The sequence below is a fragment of the Neovison vison genome, chromosome 2, assembly GCF_020171115.1.
Source record: "Neovison vison isolate M4711 chromosome 2, ASM_NN_V1, whole genome shotgun sequence".
Taxonomy (NCBI): Eukaryota; Metazoa; Chordata; class Mammalia; order Carnivora; family Mustelidae; genus Neogale; species Neogale vison.
The window spans coordinates 47,701,907-47,721,769 of record NC_058092.1 but is presented as its reverse complement, the minus strand read 5'-3'; the positions used below and the strand labels follow the sequence as shown (position 1 = coordinate 47,721,769).

Genomic DNA, 19,863 nt, shown 5'->3' with positions numbered 1-19,863 from the left:
CATTATATGTTAATTAAAAAAAAGAAATAATGGCTGAAAACTTCCCTAATTTGATGAAATACATAAATATAAATGTCCAAGAAGCTCAGTGAACTTCAAGAAAGATGAACCAGGGGTTATATGTTATAATCAAACTTTAAAAAGCCAAAGACATAGAGCAAATCCTGAAGTAGCAAGAGAGAAGTGAATCATCACATTCAAGGTATCTGCACTAAGATTATCAGCAGATTTCTCATCAGAAACTTTGTGGTCCAGAAGACAGTGTTTGTTATATCCAAAGTGCTATAAAAGAATAAAGCTGTCACTAAGAATCCTGTGTCCAGAAAAAACTGTTTTTCAAAAGTGAGGGAGAAGTTAAGACATTGTCTGTTAAATGAAAGTTGAGGGAATTCATGACCACCAGAACTGTCCTGCAAAAGATGCTCAAGGGAGTCCCATTGGTAAGAAGAATGGATATAAGACAGTAACTCAAAGCTTTTTGGAGAAATAAATATCTTAGTAAAGGTAAATATGTGGACATTTTCAAAAGCTAGTATTATTATAACAGTTGTTTGTAACTATACTTTTTTGTTTCTGTACAATTTTAAAATGCCTTTGAATGTATACCTTTAAAGGAAATATCTTTAAAGAAAAAAAAATTATTAGTATAAAAGCTAGTGTTACTGTAAGTTTAGTTTATAATACCAAATCTTGTTTTCTATGTAATTCAGGGGACTAGTGCTTTTAAAAGAATTACTTTATTATTATTATTATTATTATTTTGTTTATATAATATATAAAGATGTAATTTTGTTACATTAGAGACTGAAGAGAATGGAGACAGAGCCGCGAAAGAGCAGAGTTTTTATATGTTGCTGAAGTTGAACTGGTATAAATTCTAAGTAGAGTGTTATAAACTTAGGTTGTTAAATGTAATCTCCATGGTAATTAAAGAGAAGATAGCTGTAGAATATGCACACAAGGAAATGAGAAAGGAATTTAAATGTTTCACTACAAAAAATCAACTAAACAGAGAAGACGATAATGTAGAAAATGAGGGCAAAAAGGATAGCAGACATATAGAAAACAATTAGCACATTCATGGAAGTAAGTCCCTCTTTATCATTAATCACTTTAAGTATAAATGGATTAACTTTCAGTCAAGAGACAGAGATTGCTAGAATGGATAAAAATAACGTGATTCAACTATATGCTGTCTATAATAGACTAATCTGAGACCCAAGGACATAAGCAGGTTGAGCATAATAGGATGGAAAAAGATATTCCATGCAAATAGTAACCAAAAGACAATAGGAGTGCCTATACTAATATCAGACAAAATAGACTTTTATTAAGAAAGATTACAAGAGATAAAGAATGGCATTATGTAGCAAAAAAGGTTTGAAACAACAAGAAGATATAACATTTACAAAAATTTGTGTACTTAATTGCATACTACGAAAATACATGAAGCAAAAACTGACAGGACTGATGGAGGAAATAGATAGTTCTGTAATAATAGTTGGAGACTTTAGTAGCTTTACCCAGAATAATGGATAGCACAACCAGATAGAATATAAAGAAATAAAGTACTTAATGCAGTAAGCCAACTAGATCTAAGAGAACCTATAGAATTTTCTATTCCAAAACAACAGAATGTACACATTCTTCTCAAGGTCATATGGGACATTTTCCAGGATAGGCCATACATTAGGTCACAAATTCTCATAGATTAAGATATAATCATTCAGTGTATCTTCTCTGACCACAGTGGGATGAAGTTAGAAATAAGTAACAAAAATAAAACTGGAAAATTCACAAAACTGTGGATATATTTTAAAATTTTTAAAAAGATTTTTGTTTTTTTAAGTGATCTCTACACCTAATGTGGGGTTCAAACCTACAGCCCCAAGATCAAGGTTCTCATGCTCTTCTGACTGAGCCAGCTGTGTGTCCCAAAACAGAATAATTTTAAATAACCAATGGATTGAAGAAGAAATTAGAAGGAATTTAATAAAAGACCTTTAGAAATGAATGAAAATAAAAACAAGATACAGAAAGTTATGAGATGCAGTGAAATCAGTGCTGAGTATGAAATTTATAGCTATAGATGCTTACATTAAAAAACAAAGATTTCAGATGTACACCCTAACTTACAAATTAATGGATTAGAAAAAGAACTATACCCAAAGCTAATAAAATGAAGGAAATAGTAGAGATTAGAGCAGAGATAGAGAACAGAAAAACCATTAGAATCATTAAGATCAAAATTTGTTCTTTTGAAAGATCAACAAAATTTCCAAAACTTGAGCTAGCCGAAAAAGGAAAAAGTAAAGAAAATTCAAATTACCTGAAATCAGAAATGAAAGTGCAGAGATTACTTACGATTCTAAAGAAATAAAAGGATAATAAGAAGATACTATGAACAATTGCATGCCAAACCTCGGATAATCTAGATGAAATGGACAATTTCCTAGAAATACAAAAACCTTACCAATACTAAATCATGAAGAAATAGAAAATTTGAATAGACCCATGACTAATAACAAGATTGAGTCAGTAATCAGAATCTAAGAATAAAGTCTGACAGCATCCCTGGTAGATTCTACCAACCATGTAAAGATGAACTAATAACAGTTCTCAAACTTTCCCAAAAGATTGAAGAGGAAGGAATACTTCCTAACTCATTCTTTGAAGTTAGCATCATCCTGATACAAAGACAAAGATACTCCAAGCAAACTATAGACCAGTATTTCTTAAAAACATGGATGTAGAAGTCCCCAACAAAATACTAGCAAACAGAATTCAGTAGCATTCTAAAAGGATATGCACCATAATCAAGATAGCTTTATTTCTAGAATGCAAGCATGGTTGAGCATATAAAACTTGATCAAGGTAATATGCCACATCTAACAAAAGAAAGGGAAAAAACCCCACATGATCATTTCAATTGATGTAAAAATTTTTTGAGAATATTTAACACCTTTCATGATTAAAACACTCAACAAAATAAGAATGAAAGGAAGCTACATCAACATAATAAAAGCCACATATGAAAGACTCACAACAAACATACTACTCAGTGGTAAAAGACTGAAAGCTTTTTGTATAAGTTCAGGGACAAGGCGAGGATGTCCACTTTCACTTCTGTTCAACATAATACTGGAAGTTTGTAGTTAGAGCAAGAAAAAGAAGTAAGAGTTATTCACATTGGAGAGGTAGCAGTAAAATTATCTTTGTTGGCAGATGATATGATCGTATATGTAGGAAACTGTAAAGACTGCAAAAAAGGCGGTTTGAACTTAGTAAGTTAATTTGCAAAGTATCAGGATACAGTGTCAACACTCAAAAATTCATTTCTGTACATGAACAATGAACAATCTGAAAAGGAAATTATTAAAAACAACTCCATTTACAATAACCTCACAAGAATAAAAGATTTAGGAATTAACCAAGGAGGTGAAAGACACACAGTGATAACTAAAAATTCATTGCTAAAACAAGACAAAGAAATAGGAAGATCCTTGTTCATTTACTGGAAAACTTAATATTTTAAAAATGTCATATGGTTTCACTTATTTGTGGAGCATAACAAATAGCATGGAGGACAAGGGGTGTTAGAGAGGAGTAGGGAATTTGGGTAAATTGGAAGGGGAGGTGAACCATGAGAGACTATGGACTCTGAAAAACAATCTGAGGGGTTTGAAGTGGCGGGGGGGGTGGGAGGTTGGGGTACCAGGTGGTGGGTATTATAGAGGGCACGGCTTGCATGGAGCACTGGGTGTGGTGAAAAAATAATGAATACTGTTTTTCTGAAAATAAATAAATTGAAAAAAAATAATTATTATAAAAAAAAATGTCACTAGTGCCCAAAATAATCTACAGATTCCTTACAGTACTTGTCAGAATCCCAGAGCTTTTTTTTTGCTTGCATTTTGGTAGAAATAGGAAAACTAAATCTAAAATTAATATGCAGTGTTAAAGGACCTGAGTAGCCAAAACAGTCTTGAGAAAGAATAAAACTGGAGGGCTCACACTTCAGATTTCAAAACTTGCTACACAGCTACAGTAATCAAAACTGTAGTATTGACATGAAAGACATAGACCAATGGAATAAAATAGCCCAGAAATGAGTTTTTTGTCAAGGATGGAAACTGGGCAAAGGACAGTCTTTTCAATAAATGATGCTGGAAAACTGGATATCCAGAAAAAGAATGAAATTGGACCCTTACATAATACCGTATACAAAAAATAATTGATAATGAATCAGGAACCTAAGTGTAAAACCTAAAATAGTAAGACTCCTAGAAAAAATATACAGGATCAAAACTTCATAACATTGGATTTGGTCATGATACCTTGGATATGATACCAAAGACACAGGTAGCAAAAGAAAAAATTAGGCAAATGAACTTCATGAAAATTAAAAAAAAAAAGTTTTTGCATCAAAAGACACCATCACAGTAAAAAGACAACCCACAGACTGGTAGAAAACATTTGCTAATCATATATCTGATAAGCAATTAATATCCAGAATACAGAGGATTTTTAAAACCTAACAATAATACAAAAGATCTGATTGCAAAATGGACGAAGAACTTGAATAGACAGGTCTCCAAAGAAGATATGTCAATGCCACTAAGCACAGAAAAAGATTCTCAACATCACTGATCATTAGATAATGCAAATCAAAACTATAATGAGATACTACCTCATACTCATTAGGATGGCTACTGTCACAAGAATGGAAATTAACAAAGGTGAAAATGTGAAGAAATTGGAACACTTGTGCATTGTTGGTGAGAATGTAAAATGGTAAGCCACTGTGAAAATGATGTGGTAGTTTCACAAAAAAAATTAAATTCAACGCCCATACGATCCAGCAGCTCCACTTCCAGATATATTCCTCAACATATTGAAAATGTCTTCAAAAAGGTATTCGTATACCCGTGTTCATAGCAGCATTATTCACAGTAGCTAAAATGTGAAAGCAACCCAAGTGTCCCTTGACCAATGAATGGATAAGCAAAATGTGGTATAGACATACAAGATAATGTTCAGTATTAAAAAGGAAAGAAATTCTGCAGTATGCTTTAATACTGGATGAACCTTGAGGACATGGAAGCTAAGTGAAGTAAGGCAGTCACAAGAAGACAAATAGTGTACGATTTCATTTGTATGAGGTACTTAGAATAGTTAGAATCATAAAGACAGAGTTTGTAATGGTAGTCATCCAGGATGGGGGTGAGAGGAGAAGGGGGAATTATTTAAGAGCTGTATACAAAATGAGCTATAAGGATGGTTCATGGTGGTGGCTGCACATCAGTGTGGGTGTATTTAATACCTGTGAACTGTACACTTAAAAAGGGTTAAGATGGCAAAAAATTTTATGTATTTACCACGATAAAAACAATCGTATTGTTTTAAACACTGAATAAAGTCTACTTGAATTTCAAATTATTTTTCTTTTCATTTTTCCAGCATTTGAAAATATTTTGATGGTGTTTGTTAAAAACAGAGTGGCATGAATGTTGACTAGATCAGCATGATATTGTGTATTTGCCTTTTTGTGTGTCACAATCTCACTGTTTTAAGGCTAAAAGCATACTAATGCTTTTTAATAGCACATTTTACAGTACAGTGTGAGTTTTTTCTTAATTGTCATAATCAAAAGTAAACTAGTCGGGAAATATAATCACTTTAGCCAATCACTGCTTACAGAAAAAATTGGAAATGTCAATAAATTGAACAGGCTTATTATAATATTTACTGAATCACCCTACATAGGTTTTGGAAATAATTATATTATAAAATAATATACTTCATATAATTCAGAAATAAAAGTCCTGCTCTTTCTCCATCATCAAACACCCTACTTATACTCTTAGGGTAGCTACTACTATTAACAGTTTCTTAAATTGCCTTCCAGAATTGTTCTTTGTATAGATAAGTTTATGTGTATGAGTGTCTGATGGAATTTATGCACAAATATACAAGACATGTATATCTTATTTGTTAAAAAAGATAAACGTTTATAAATATTTTAAATGACTTAAATATGTTCTTTAGCACACACACTGAGGAAAACTAGGAAAATTGATAGGCACATTAAAAATATAACAAAAAATTGGGACGCCTGGGTGGCTCAGTTGGTTAAGCAGCTGCCTTTGGCTCAGGTCATGATCCCAGCGTCCTGGGATCGAGTCCCACATCGGGCTCCTTGCTCGGCAGGAAGCCTGCTTCTCCCTCTGCCTCTGCCTGCCATTCTGTCTGCCTGTGCTCGCTCTCCCTCTCTCTCTCTGATAAATAAATAAAATCTTTAAAAAAAATAAAAAATATAATTTCAAAAAAATACATAATTTCATTTCTTTACGTTGAAGTCTTTTAATTATTCTAGTGGTATAGATTAAGAATAAAATTTCTATAATGCAGTTTAATAATGAGATTTTAACCTTATTTTCATGAAAACAAAATATTAATTTGTGTGGAAGATTTTTGCCCTCAATACGTGTTCTTAATACCTGTCATATTGAAAATAGTGGATTATCTCTGGGAGTGCGATTACTGTGAATATTGTACACGAGTAGTTTTGGCTTCTCGAATACCATGTTGTATGAGTTGTTTTTTTTTTTTAAAGCAATAAGCACATTCCATTAAAATGCTAGAAAAATTTTTTTCATTGCAGTCATTTTTATTTTTGTTTGTTTCTTGCTACCTTTTCATTTGCTTTTATTTGTTTTTATTTTTATTACAGTTAACATACAGAGTTATATTTTTTCAGGTTATAATTTAGTGATTCAGCAGTTCCATGATGAGTCCCAGTGCTCATCATGATGAACTCCCTAATCCCCACTACCTATTTCACCCTTCCCCTCATTCTTCTCCCCCCTAGTAATCATCAGTTTATTCTCTGTAGTTAAGAGTCTGTTTCTTGCTTTGTCTTTCTCTTATTTTTTTACCTTTGCTTGTTTGTTTTGTTTCTTAAATTGCACATGAGTGAAATCACATGGTATTTTTCTTTCTCTGATTTATTTTGCTTATAGCATTATGCTGTCTAGCTCCATCTATGTCACTGCAAATGGCAAGATTCTTTTTGATGGCTCAGTAATATTCCTGTGTGTGTGTGTGTGTGTGTGTGTGTGTGTGTGTGTGTGTGTATTATACCACATCTTCTTTATTCATTCGTTGATCACTGGACACTTGGGGTGCTTCCCTATTTTGGCTGTTATAAGTAGTGCTGTTATAAATATAGGGGGCATATATCCATTTGAATTAGTGTTCTTCTGTCTTTTGGGTAAGTACCCAGTAGTGTGATTGCAGGATTGCAGGGTAGTTCTAATAGTAATTCTTTGAAGAACCTCCATACTATTTTCCACAGTGGCTGCACCATATTGCATTCCCATCAGCGGTACACGAGTGTTCCTTTTTCTCCAGATCCTTGCCATTACCTGTTGTTTCTTTTGTTTTTTTTTTATTTTATCCGTTCTGACAGGTGTAAGGTGGTATCTCTTTGTGGTTTTTGATTTGCATTTTCCTGATGATGTGATGATGAACATCTTTTCGTGTGTCTGATGGCCATTTGTGTGTGTTCTTTGATGAAATAAATCTCTGTTCATGTCTTCTGCCCATTTTTAATTGGATTATTTGTTTTTTGAATATTGAGTTTTATGAGTTCTTTTTCTATTTTGGGCACTAGCCCTTTATCAGATATGTCATTTGCAAATAATGATAGGAAATATCTTTAAAACATAATGATATAAATTTTTAAAAATGTTCTCATAACATTTTAAAAAAATTAATTCTGGTTTTAGGCTTGTGTGGACGTCAGAGCCAGTTCAGTGTTTTGGCAGCAGATGGAATTTGCAGATGATCTCCAGGGCCATCCCAAGTTGCCAGAATGGTTATCCACACACCCTTCTCATGGAAATCGAGCTGAGCACTTGGATAGACTCATACCTCAGGTGAGCTAACGCTGTATAAGGCAAGACATTGTTTTTACCGTATCATTTATTTTTCAATTAGCAATAATCGCGCCTCGGATAAACCTCATTGGCTACGATACTGCCACTGCGCAAAGCTGTATCATTTATTTTTAATGTAGTTACTTCTTGTGCTTAGAGAGTTTTAGTCTAGCCTATCAGAAATTTTGATCACTATAATTATGGATTATTGCTTTTCATAGAATTTGACTGAAAAATAAAAGTCCTACTTGTCCATAAGTCTTGGGAAATAAATTCCTGTTCAGTTTACCTTTCTTGATGGTGAAAGTTTAACCTTTTTAGAATCATACCTTTTAATTTTAACTGATTTGGTGGAAGTCTAAAACTCTATGTATTTTTCAACATATTGATCATAATTTAGTCTTGGTGATTTCAGTTTTGTTAAAACGGTTGTTAAAAATACCAGTTAATGGGGCGCCTGTGTGACTGAGTGGGTTACAGCCTCTGCTTTGGCTCAGGTCATGATCCCAGGGTCCTGGGATTGAGCCCCCATATCGTATCCGCTCTCTGCTCAGCTGGGAGCCTGCTCTCTCTCTCTCTGCCTGCCTCTTTGCCTACTTGTGATATCTGCCTGTCAAATAAATAAATAAAATCTTTCAAAAAAAAATACCAGTTAATGAACTGTGTTTGGCTCAATTAATTTTGCTTGTTTGTTTTGATAGTGATGCTGGAATTTGTTTTCTTAGAAAAAAATCTTTTTGTATTAGTTTGCTTTTTGGTTATTTGTTTATAAGAAATGTGCTCTGTGGTGTTCATTCTTTTTTGGTAGAATTCCTGAATGGATCAAGTTTGAAGCAGCTTTCTCACAAGTAGTTTTCACTGTCTTCTGAAAAATCTTTTGACTTAACGTCATTCAAAATGTTTTCTGTAGTTACAACATCAGTACAAAATGGATGTCAGGCATCTCTAAGCCAGGCTATATCTCTCTTCTTGAATTAAATTTGCTGGTTGGTTATAAAAGCAGAATATACTTTAGGAATTTAAGAATCGGTATTGGTCTGTTTGCTAAAGGATAAAAAGAGATCTAGGACTTTCAGTATGATTTCAAATTCAGTTAAGAAATACTGGGTTTCTTTCTTTTTTTTTTTTTTTTTAAATATTTTATTTATTTATTTGTCAGAGAGAGAGAGGGAGAGAGAGTGAGCACAGGCAGACAGAATGGCAGGCAGAGGCAGAGGGAGAAGCAGGCTTCCTGCTGAGCAAGGAGCCCGATGCGGGACTCGATCCCAGGACGCTGGGATCATGACCTGAGCTGAAAGCAGCTGCTTAACCAACTGAGCCACCCAGGCGTCCCCTGGGTTTCTTTTATAAGAAAGAAATGATACCAGTAAGTAGAGGGGATACAAAGAGACATAAGACATGATTCTTGATACTTTCATACTAAGATAAGATACAAATTGATTCTTAATACAATAGGGAATATGATTTACCATAAGAAAAGTAGAAATGTGGTGGTATGCAACTTGAAGGAATAATAAGTGGCATCTAGTTTGGAATGGGAAGCAATCACAAGATTCATTCATTCATTTATGTGATCAATATTTGTTGATACTCCACAAATAAGTGAAACCATATGATAATTGACTCTCTCTGCTTGACTTATTTCACTCAGCATAATCTCTTCCAGTCCCATCCATGTTGCTACAAAAGTTGGGTATTCAGACTTTCTGATGGAGGCATAATACTCCATAGTGTATATGGACCATATCTTACTTATCCATTCATCCATTGAAGGGCATCTTGGTTCTTTCCACAGTTTGGCGACCGTGGCCATTGCCGCTATAAACACTGGGGTACAGATGGCCCTTTTTTTCACTACATCTGTATCTTTGGGGTAAATACCCAGGAGTGCAATTGCAGGGTCATAGGGAGGCTCTATTTTTAATTTCTTGAGGAATCTCTACACTGTTCTCCAAAGTGGCTGCACCAACTTGCTTTCCCACCAACAGTGTAAGAGGGTTCCCCTTTCTCCACATCCCCTCCAATACATGTTGTTTCCTGTCTTGCTAATTTTGGCCATTCTAACTGGTGTAAGGTGGTATCTCAATGTGGTTTTCATTTGAATCTCCCTGATGGCTAGTGATGATGAACATTTTTTCATGTGTCCGATAGCCATGTGTATGTCTTCATTGGAGAAGTATCTGTTCATATCTTCTGCCCATTTTTTGGTATGATTATCTGTTTTGTGTGTGTTGAGTTTGAGGAGTTCTTTATAAATCCTGGATATCAGCCTTTTGTCTGTACTGTCATTTGCAAATATCTTCTCTCATTCCGTGGGTTGCCGTGGGTTGCCTCTTTGTTTTGTTGACTGTTTCCTTTGCTGTTCAGAAGCTTTTGATCTTGATGAAGTCCCAAAAGTTCATTTTCGCTTTTGTTTCCTTTGCCTTTGGAGACATATCTTGAAAGAAGTTGCTGTGGCTGATACCGAAGAGGTTACTGCCTATGTTCCCCTCTAGGATTCCGATGGATTCCTGTCTCACGCTGAGGTCTTTTATCCATTTCGAGTTTATCTTTGTGTATGGTGTAACAGAATGGTTGAGTTTCATTCTTCTACTTATAGCTGTCCAGTTTTCCCAGCACCATTTATTGAAGATACTGTCTTTTTTCCTGTTTTGTTGAATATTATTTGACCATAGAGTTGAGGGTCCATATCTTGGCTCTCTACTCTGTTCCACTGGTCTATGTGTCTGTTTTTATGCCAGTACCATGCTGTCTTGGGGATCACAGCTTTGTAGTAAAGCTTGAAATCAGGTAACAGGATGCTGCCAGTTTTATTTTTGTTTTTCAATATTTCCTTAGCTATTCGGGGTCTCTTCTGATTCCATACAAATTTTTGGATTATTTGCTCCAGCTCTTTGAAAAATACCGGTGGAATTTTGATCGGAATGGCATTAAAGTATAGATTGCTCTAGGCAGTATAGACATTTTAACAAATAACATGGAGGACATGGGGAGATGGAGAGCAGAAGGGAGTTGAGGGAAGTTGGAAAGGGAGGTGAACCATGAGAGACTATGGACTCTGAAAAACAACCTGAGGGTTTTGAAGGGGTGGGGGTGGGAGGTTGGGGGAACCAGGTGGTGGGTATTAGGGAGGGCACGGATTGCATGGAGCACTGGGTGTGGTGCAAAAACAATGAATACTGGGGCACCTGGGTGGATCAGTGGATTAAAGCCTCTGCCTTCAGCTCAGGTCATGATCCCAGAGTTCTGGGATCGAGCCCCACATCTGGCTCTCTGCTCCGCAGGGAGCTTGCTTCCTCCTCTCTCTCTGCCTACCTGCGATCTTTCTCTGTCAGATAAATAAATAAAATCTTAAAACAAAACAAAACAAAAAAAGAAAATAATGTTACGCTGAAAAGAAATAAAAATGAAAAAAAATATTTGTTGATACTCATCTCTAATCTGCTATTATGTGTTCTGTAGCCAGGGAGTGAGGACAAAACAAAACAGTCTTTGTTTTCTTGGAGCTAACATTTTCATTAGGTAATTCCATAATAAACAAACATACAATATGTCAAGTGGTGATATGCAAGAGGGGGAAATATAAAGCAGGTTAAAGGTAGTAAAGAGGGCTGGGAAGCAAAGAAGATTTACTAGTCTGTGTTCATGTGTCAAAGAGAGGGCCCCACTGAGTAGAACCTGGAAAATCCCTGGAGCAAATCCTGTGATTTGGAGGGAGTCTCTTAGGCTGAGGAAGTAGCAAGTGTACGGCACCTAAAGTGAGAATATGTTTGGTGTGTTCAGGGAATAGCCAGGAAGACATGGTGGCTGAATGAAATAAGGAAGGTGGGCAAAATGGTTGAGATGTGGAGGGAGAAGACCATGAAGGGTCTTCTAAACCATTGTAAGGACTTCTATTTCAAGTGACGAGGGACGCTAGTAGAAGATTTTCAGCAGAGGAGTGAGTTGACCTGACTCTCGTGTTTTATAGTGATCACTGGGGCTCCTGTGTGGAAAGTGGAATGTAATGGGGCAATGGTAGAATCAGGGAGACGATTTAGGAGGCTCTTGCAGTAATCCTATTAAGACATTATGGAGGCAGAAGAGAGTGAGAGAAGTGGTTACATTTGGGATATATTTTAGAAGGAATGATGACAGAATTTATTGACAGCTTGGGCATGCTTTGTATCTTTCATGAGCATTGGAGATGGCCAGACATGGATTCTTAAGACCTTTCCTAAATATATTTCATTTATGCTCCTAATTCAAAGAAAAAAATTTTTAGAAAGATATAACAGTGAAATTTACTTGATACAATGGATAGTAATCATTCATCTTAAAAGGGCAACATAAGACTGGGATCATATGTGTTTCATTAGTAAGTGATGTGTACTGAAGCTCACTGGTTCTGCAACCCAGGGACCTTGTATTGCCCTGGGAAGTTTGGCCTATCTCTAAAGTCATAATAATCACATGATTTTCTTTTAGAATCCCCTTCCTTTGCATTTTTGCTCAGTGAAATTCTAAAAATATATGGCTTGCTTAAACTGAATAATGAATTCTAGCCAACTTTCATCTGAAGCTTGTTGTAAATTCTGTTAAAAAAAATGTGCTTTAGCAAAGTCTTTAAAATAATAATGAATTGATTAGTGTGTATGAGGAAAAGTGGTTGAAGAAACAATTATGTTATTTGGGAATCAATGATGAAAAACACTGGGAGATTTTTTTTTCTTCTAAAAATAAACTATCCTAGTTCAGAAACTTAATTTGAAAACCTCATATAATTTCTTATATTTTCCCCCCAAGTGATTAAATTCAATTTGAAAGTAATAAGACTCTACTACAATATTGGGAATAATTCAGCGGTTGAAGTGAAGCTGATAGTGCAAGAGTATACTGTTAATTAGAATACATGGTCATAATTCAGAGATTGGAATTCCCTACCATTGTAAGTCTAATTTCTATAATGAAACAAAGTGATTCCTCAGGCAATTTATAGAATTATGTGAGTCTATAGACTACTGCTAAGGACTACTTTTTTTGTTGTTGTAGTTAAGATTTATTTAAGAGATTTCTTTTGCTTTCGTATGTTTGTTTTTTTAACTTATGTGAGTACAGTGTTACATTCTACCTATAAAGCTCCTGTCCTTTGACATTCCTGACAATATGCTGGAGTGATGTATGTCTCAAAGATAGTTAGAAATACAGCACCAGAACACAGAAAAATCTAGGCAAGAGATGAGGATTTCAGAATCACCTGAAAAATGTGATAGTTGAAGCAGGGTAGATGAGTTCACTTAGGAAGTAAACAGAAAAAGATCCTGGACAGAGTTAACAGTAAAGTAGGTTACCTATTTGACTGGTAGGAAGAAGATTGAGCCTGTAATAAATCAGATTTATAGGAGGAGAAAAGATCAAGAAAATCAAGAAAGTAAGATTCTTTGGTTCTATGAAAACACAAATGTTGATAATTTTGATTTTTTTAAAATTAACTTATTGAAGACGGTATATTTTTTATTTCTTACTGGATTCCCTGAATATCATCAAAGAAATGTATTATTTCCTACCATAGCATATCAAGATTGAAAATATTTTAAATCTATACTTTGTGCATTTGACAAATATTATTTGTTAATGCCAGGCCATAGGTGTTACAAGTGTTGTGAGCAAAATACACAAAAATCCCTGCCCTCATGAAGCTTATGCAGTAAAGGGAGACAGACAATAAATAACATTAATTAGTAATGTACAGACTAGATCACTGATATATTGTATACTAGTCAGTAATGAGTGTTAAGAGGAAAATAAAGGAAGAACAAGTATATTAGTCAGCTTGGGCTGCCATAGCAAAATACTAGAGACTGGGTGACTTAAGCAACAGAAATTTATTTCTTCACAGTTCTGAAGGGTAGAAGTCTAAGATCAAGGTTCTGACTTAAGCAATAGCAATTAATTTTTTCAGAATTCTTAAGGCTGGAAGTCCAGTAATTTCCTGGCAGATTCATTTTCTGGTGAGGTCTTTCTGGCTTACAGATGGCTGCCTTCTAGAACATTGTGTCCTCACCTGGTGGAGAGAGTGAGTGTATTGGTGTCTCTTCTTTTTCTTGTAAGGGGATGTTAATCCCTCATGAAGGCTCCCGACCTCGTCTAAACCTAGATTACCTCCCAAAACCCCATCTCTAAATAATCTCTAATAATCTCTAAATAATCACATTAGAGGTTAAGGCTTCAACATAAGAATCTGAGGTGGGGGGACAGTCCAGTCTATAGTGGATAGGTAATATGTGAGCAGAGGTGGTTGAGGTCCTGGAATAGCTGTTTGAAATGGGGTCAGTCAGAGAAGGTTTCACTGAGAAGATGGTATTTGAAGGAAGAAATGAAATAAATGAAAGAATGAACCATGTGGCTTCCTAGGCCAACACGCTTCCAGGCAGAAGACATAGTAAGTACCAGGCTCTGAGGTAGGATTGAGCCTGGTGTATTTGAGGGACAGCAAGGAGACCAGTGTGGCTGGATGGGGTAAACAAGGGAAAGTGGAGAGTGTGGATTTTGAAGCCAGTGTAAGGACTTTGGCTTTTGCTTACAGATGGGACACCAGTGGAAAGTTTTAAGCAGAGAACTAGAAGAGTAACAGGATTGACTTGTGTTTGGAAAGAATGTGATAAATAGCTCCTACAAAGCACTAAAATCATATTGTTTTAAGTATTTTAATATAGTATGTCATTCAGAATATAGATTGATTTCCTTGTTTTGTTTTGCTTTTAATATTTTATGTATTTATTTGACAGAGAGAGAGATCACAAGTAGGCAGGGAGGCAGGCAGAGGGAGAGGGGATAGCAGGCTTCCTACTGAGCAGAGAGCCCAATGTGGGGCTCTATCCCAGGACCCTGAGATCATGATCTGAGCTGAAGGCGGAGCCTTAACCCACTGAGCCACCCAGGTGCCCCTTGTTTTGCTTTTAAAAATCAAGAAAATGCCCCCAAGTTAGAAAAAAACTGTACCTTTGCTATTTTTTAATGTGTATTCTGCAATGAAGCATGTATAAATGCCTAGTTAAATATAATCCTGTAATCCACCAGCATTTAAAAATGATAAATATAGGGTTATAGTATTAATAATATTTATAGTTAATAAGATGATATGCTATAATTTTATTTACTTGAAATAATCAGTTAAATTTAGGAAACAAATATTCCACACATTTTGGTTACCATAACAACTTGGGTGAAAAATTGAAGAACAGATGTTAAATCAACCTGTTGATGTTTAATGGTATGACAGTTTTAAAATTATACTTAACACTGTTCAGATTTTAAATTTATGTGTAACATAAGTTGTCCTTGAAAGAGATCCCTTATTTAACTTTCTTTCTATAAAGATTGTTATAAAATATGGATGAATAGATGTGAATAAAGGAAATGGTATGATAACCCAGGATAGAAATTTACTTGAAAGATTTATTTTACAATGGAAAGGATTCAGACTGAATTTTTTATTTTCTGTTTCTCTCACTGACTTACTCTCTGCCATCTGGGGGAAGGATATGGAGAATGTTAGAATGTCTAGGAAAAACATTTAATTTGGCCTTACTTCTGTTTAGGGTTATGTTATAATAATTTTGAGTAGGATTTATTTTTTAATGACTCTTAGAACTTTCAATGTCAGCCTTATTTGTAAACTGTTTTTTAAATCTTGGTGTTCACATTTACAGCATTCAGTTTTTATAGATACTGGCAGGCTGTAAATGCATTCATTTTAATCTCATTTTATCTTGAATTCTTTAAACTTTCAGGAAGCTGGGGGTTGAGAACTTATAAATCATTTCCATGCATTTATAATTAGACAAAGTAAATGCATAAATCATTAATATTATAAATCTCATGAGTGGAAAATATGAGTGTTTAACATTGAAGTGAAATGTCGTTGTTGGCCAGTGTACACAAACATACACTGTTCACCTTACAGAATTTCATTTTGTCTGACATGGAGAGTGTTGAGGAAAAGGCAAATATCATAGCAGCTACTGTAATTGAATTGGCCTCTGAATCATATAAAGCCAGGAAGCCTGACAGTAACATTGTCTCAAACCTTAAAAAAATATTATGGTTCATGGGATGTGTATCTACTTGAGGCTGAAGTGAGTGGGCTATTAGAAAAAATTGCTTTTAGGGGGAAAGAAAAGTATGATATTTTTAGAAAAACGTGTTAAAAAATGGAGGTTTTTTTTTTTTTCCTTGAAATTACTTGATTTCTACTTTCGAAGGAAGCTTTTAATCTAATTATGAAGCTTCTCTGGCCATTAAGTTTTTTTCTCTCTTTTTTAAACATAATTATTGTGGCTTGTTTTTTATGAAAAAGTAATTGCTGTTTTACTTGATACGTAGTCCCTAGAAGCATCCTGATGTGTACCAGCAGTTTTTTAAAAAATACTTCAGTTGTTATCGGAATAAATACAGCCATTTCATAATATATTGCTCTTTTATGTCAGGAGTGGTTGATTATAAAATTTATTTGAAAATTTTTTCTTATTTATCATTCTAGAGGAAGATTGACATGTGTCAAGGTGGTCTTAATTTTTAAATTTTTTGTATTTATTAAAATTATTAGTTATTTAAATAATTAACTTTTTTTTAGCCCACTTCAAAAACTGTCATAAAACTGTCATACCATTAAACATCAACAGGTTGATTCAAATTCCAATTCCCATTGCAGTTTATGAAAGGAAATGAAATGAATTAGAGGAAAAACATTTTTAGAGGTAAAATCATGACTTACACAAATGTGAGATGAACAGTATCTGAGATTTTAACTTATTATTACTGAGAGAGCCAGTAATTTCAGAACCATAGGTTCTGAAAATTTCAGAACCATAGGTACATAGACAATCAGGAATGCTGAACTGACTTTACAGACAGATGCAAAACTGATCTATTCATGAGGCAATGATCAATTGCATTCCACCAGATAGATAGTTTGCCTGCATTCCTACAGACATGTATTATTTGCATTGTTATTAGTTTTCTACAGATTATGGAGTTGTAAAACAGCTCTAAGGCCTTGAAAGGCAGAATTGACACTCATGGATGCACTTGATAGGATATCCAGTGTTCTTTTTCACCCACTTCAAAGTTTTTCACAATTTCTTCTGTTTTTATTTTCTGTGGTCATCCATTTGCCTTTCAAGTAAAGACACTAAATCAAATCATTCTGTCAGGCTAATATATAAGCAGAAGTTTTTGTTTTGTTGTTTGTAAGTAGCCACATAGCCATTATCCTTATTGTATTTCTTTTCTGTCTCTTAAAGTAACAAACTACTATTCTCATTCATTTATGCTAAATTTGTTTCTAATGAGTTTTTGATTGACGTTATTGATGTTAAAATCCTAGGCTTTTTTCTTCTTCTTCTTTTTTTTGTATATGCTGCCTAAAGAAATTAAGGGAGAGAGCTTGAAGAGGGGTATAAAGGGATTGGTTTCATTTTTTAGGATGTTGGGGAGAAAACATTTTTATATACCTTCAAAGGTTCTTCTGGCTGATCTAAATTAAATTGACATGAAATAGATTAACCCGAGAAAAATGAGTTTAATTTTGTAAATATGGGAACCCCGAATACTTGAGAAGTTCAAAGACAGGTAAAGTGAAGTATTTATGCCATTGTGTGGTAAGGAATGGGATAAGGCCTTGAGGCTTCAGAGGGGAGGAGAGCAAGTCACAGGGTAATAAGAGGAAGAGCAGATACTTCGTAAGGAGATGTTTGCCCTTTCATACAGATGGTTCACTGAGATAAAATTTATTTCTGGTAATAACTCTTATTCTGGGGAAGCCCCCCCCCCCCAGTTTATCTTCTTCTAAAGGTAGTTAGGAGAGGAGCAAAATCTTCTCTTGAGGCCACAGGGTTTTATTGCCTTAAACTCAAAATAGTCCACATGCCAAAATGGCACATTTTAGGGAGACTTTTTCTGCATCCCTTCAAGGAAAAACATTTAAACCTTTCATGAGTTATTTTGAACTAAAGTTATAGATATAAAATCAAGAATGAGGGCGCAGAAATGCAGAAATGACAAGACAATGGAGGGTAGGGAGGAAAAACATCTTTAAAAGACTTTTTATTATAAATCTTAAAAACACATGTAAAGATAGAGAATAATTTGAATAATGTAATGAATCCCCATTTTCCATTCACATTCATTAGTATCAACCTTTTTGTACATTTGCTTCATTTGAATCTTGTCTTATTTTTTCCCATTTGTATTTTAATGTAAATGTCAGACAAGAAGACTTTCTCCCCAGTTACTCCAATATGATGTATTTTAGAAAGTGTACCATTTTCATCCACAATTATACTACTGTTCCTAAGAAAATTTACAGTAATTCCTTATTAAAAATTAATATCATATCCTGCCCATTTGCAGAGTTCTCTGTCTCAAAATACAATTTTCCCATTGGTTTATTCAAATCCTGACCTATCAAATCTATGTGTTGCATTTGCTTATTTTGTCTCAAGTCTCTTTGACTTCAGAACAGTGCCCCCTCCCTTTTGTTTTGTTTTTAAACATGCCATTGACTTGAATACATCTAGCCTGACATTCTAGATTTATGTGATTGCTTTTTTATGATATCATCTAAATTGTGTAAAAAAACAAAAGTCAACTGAGTAAATTTAAAGACCAAATTGGTTTTATTCTGCAGTTCATGAATTGAGTAGCATCCTTCTAGCAATAGAAAGGAATTCCAAAAAATTGAATAAAATGGGAGATTTTTGTAAGCAGAAAGGGGCTGGGACAGGGAAAGAGGAGTTACGTCATCTTTCTTTGCTTGACTGAAGGGGTCTATCCAGCAGATTACTGCACTAAATGCTAACGGGGAAATTCCAGATTTACTGGCTTAAGATTCCATTCTGAAAGTAGTTGAAACTGCAGTTAGGTTTGCTTCTTAAGTCTTGGTTTGGTGATGTGGGGCTTACCCCAAGCAAGCCTGTTTTGGGCCTATTATCTCTCTCTCTCTCTGTTTTTTTTTTTTTTTTTTTTTTTTTAAAAAACACTTGTTTCTCTGTATACCTGTAAGCAGAAGTTAAATTTTGGCAAGAATATTTTATAGGCAGTGCGTCTATGCTTCATACTGTTTCACATCAGGATTCTCCTGATCTGGCTGCTCCACATTTAGTGATGCTTTATTTGTTCAGGGGTTTGGATGATGATGGCCTGACCCTTCCTTTGTCAACATGGTTCTTCCTCATCTGGCCAGCAAGTGATTGCAGGGTAATGATTTAGCACTCCATGAATATCCAGTTTTTCACAAGCCTGGGAAGTTTTTTTGTTTATTTGTTTTATTTTATTTTTATTTTTTATAAACATATAATGTATTTTTATCCCCAGGGGTACAGGTCTGTGAATTGCCAGGTTTACACACTTCACAGCACTCACCATGGCAAATAACCCTCCCCAATGTCCATAACCCCACCCCCCTTCTCCCAACCCCCCTCCCCCCAGCAACCCTCAGTTTGTTTTGTGAGATTAAGAGTCACTTATGGTTTGTCTCCCTCCTGATCCCATCTTGTTTCATTTATTCTTCTCCTACCTCCCTAACCTCCCATGTTGCATCTCTAATTCCTCATATCAGGGAGATCATATGATAGTTGTCTTTCTCCAATTGACTTATTTCACTAAGCATGATACCCTCTAGTTCCATCCATGTTGTCGCAAATGGCAAGATTTCATTTCTTTTGATGGCTGCATAGTATTCCATTGTGTGTATATACCATATCTTTTTTATCCATTCATCTGTTGATGGACATCTAGGTTCTTTCCATAGTTTGGCTATTGTAGACATTGCTGCTATGAACACTCAGGTGCACGTGCCCCTTCGGATCACTACGTTTGTATCTTTAGGGTAAATACCCAGTAGTGCAATTGCTGGGTCATAGGGTAGTTCTATTTTCAACTT

The 19,863-nt window shown here is 34.9% G+C and overlaps 1 protein-coding gene and 1 pseudogene across 2 annotated transcripts in view; one reads left to right on the top strand and one right to left on the bottom strand.

The window, feature by feature from the left end:
- Positions 1-19,863, top strand: part of OMA1 (OMA1 zinc metallopeptidase) — an 86,043-nt gene that overhangs the window by 50,640 nt on the left and 15,540 nt on the right. For both annotated transcript variants that reach the window (XM_044238337.1, XM_044238336.1), the window contains exon 8: positions 7,791-7,940. In XM_044238337.1, coding sequence (XP_044094272.1) covers positions 7,791-7,940 — 150 coding nt within the window. The remainder of the gene's footprint in view (positions 1-7,790; positions 7,941-19,863) is intronic.
- Positions 7,976-8,058, bottom strand: LOC122901414 (annotated as a pseudogene).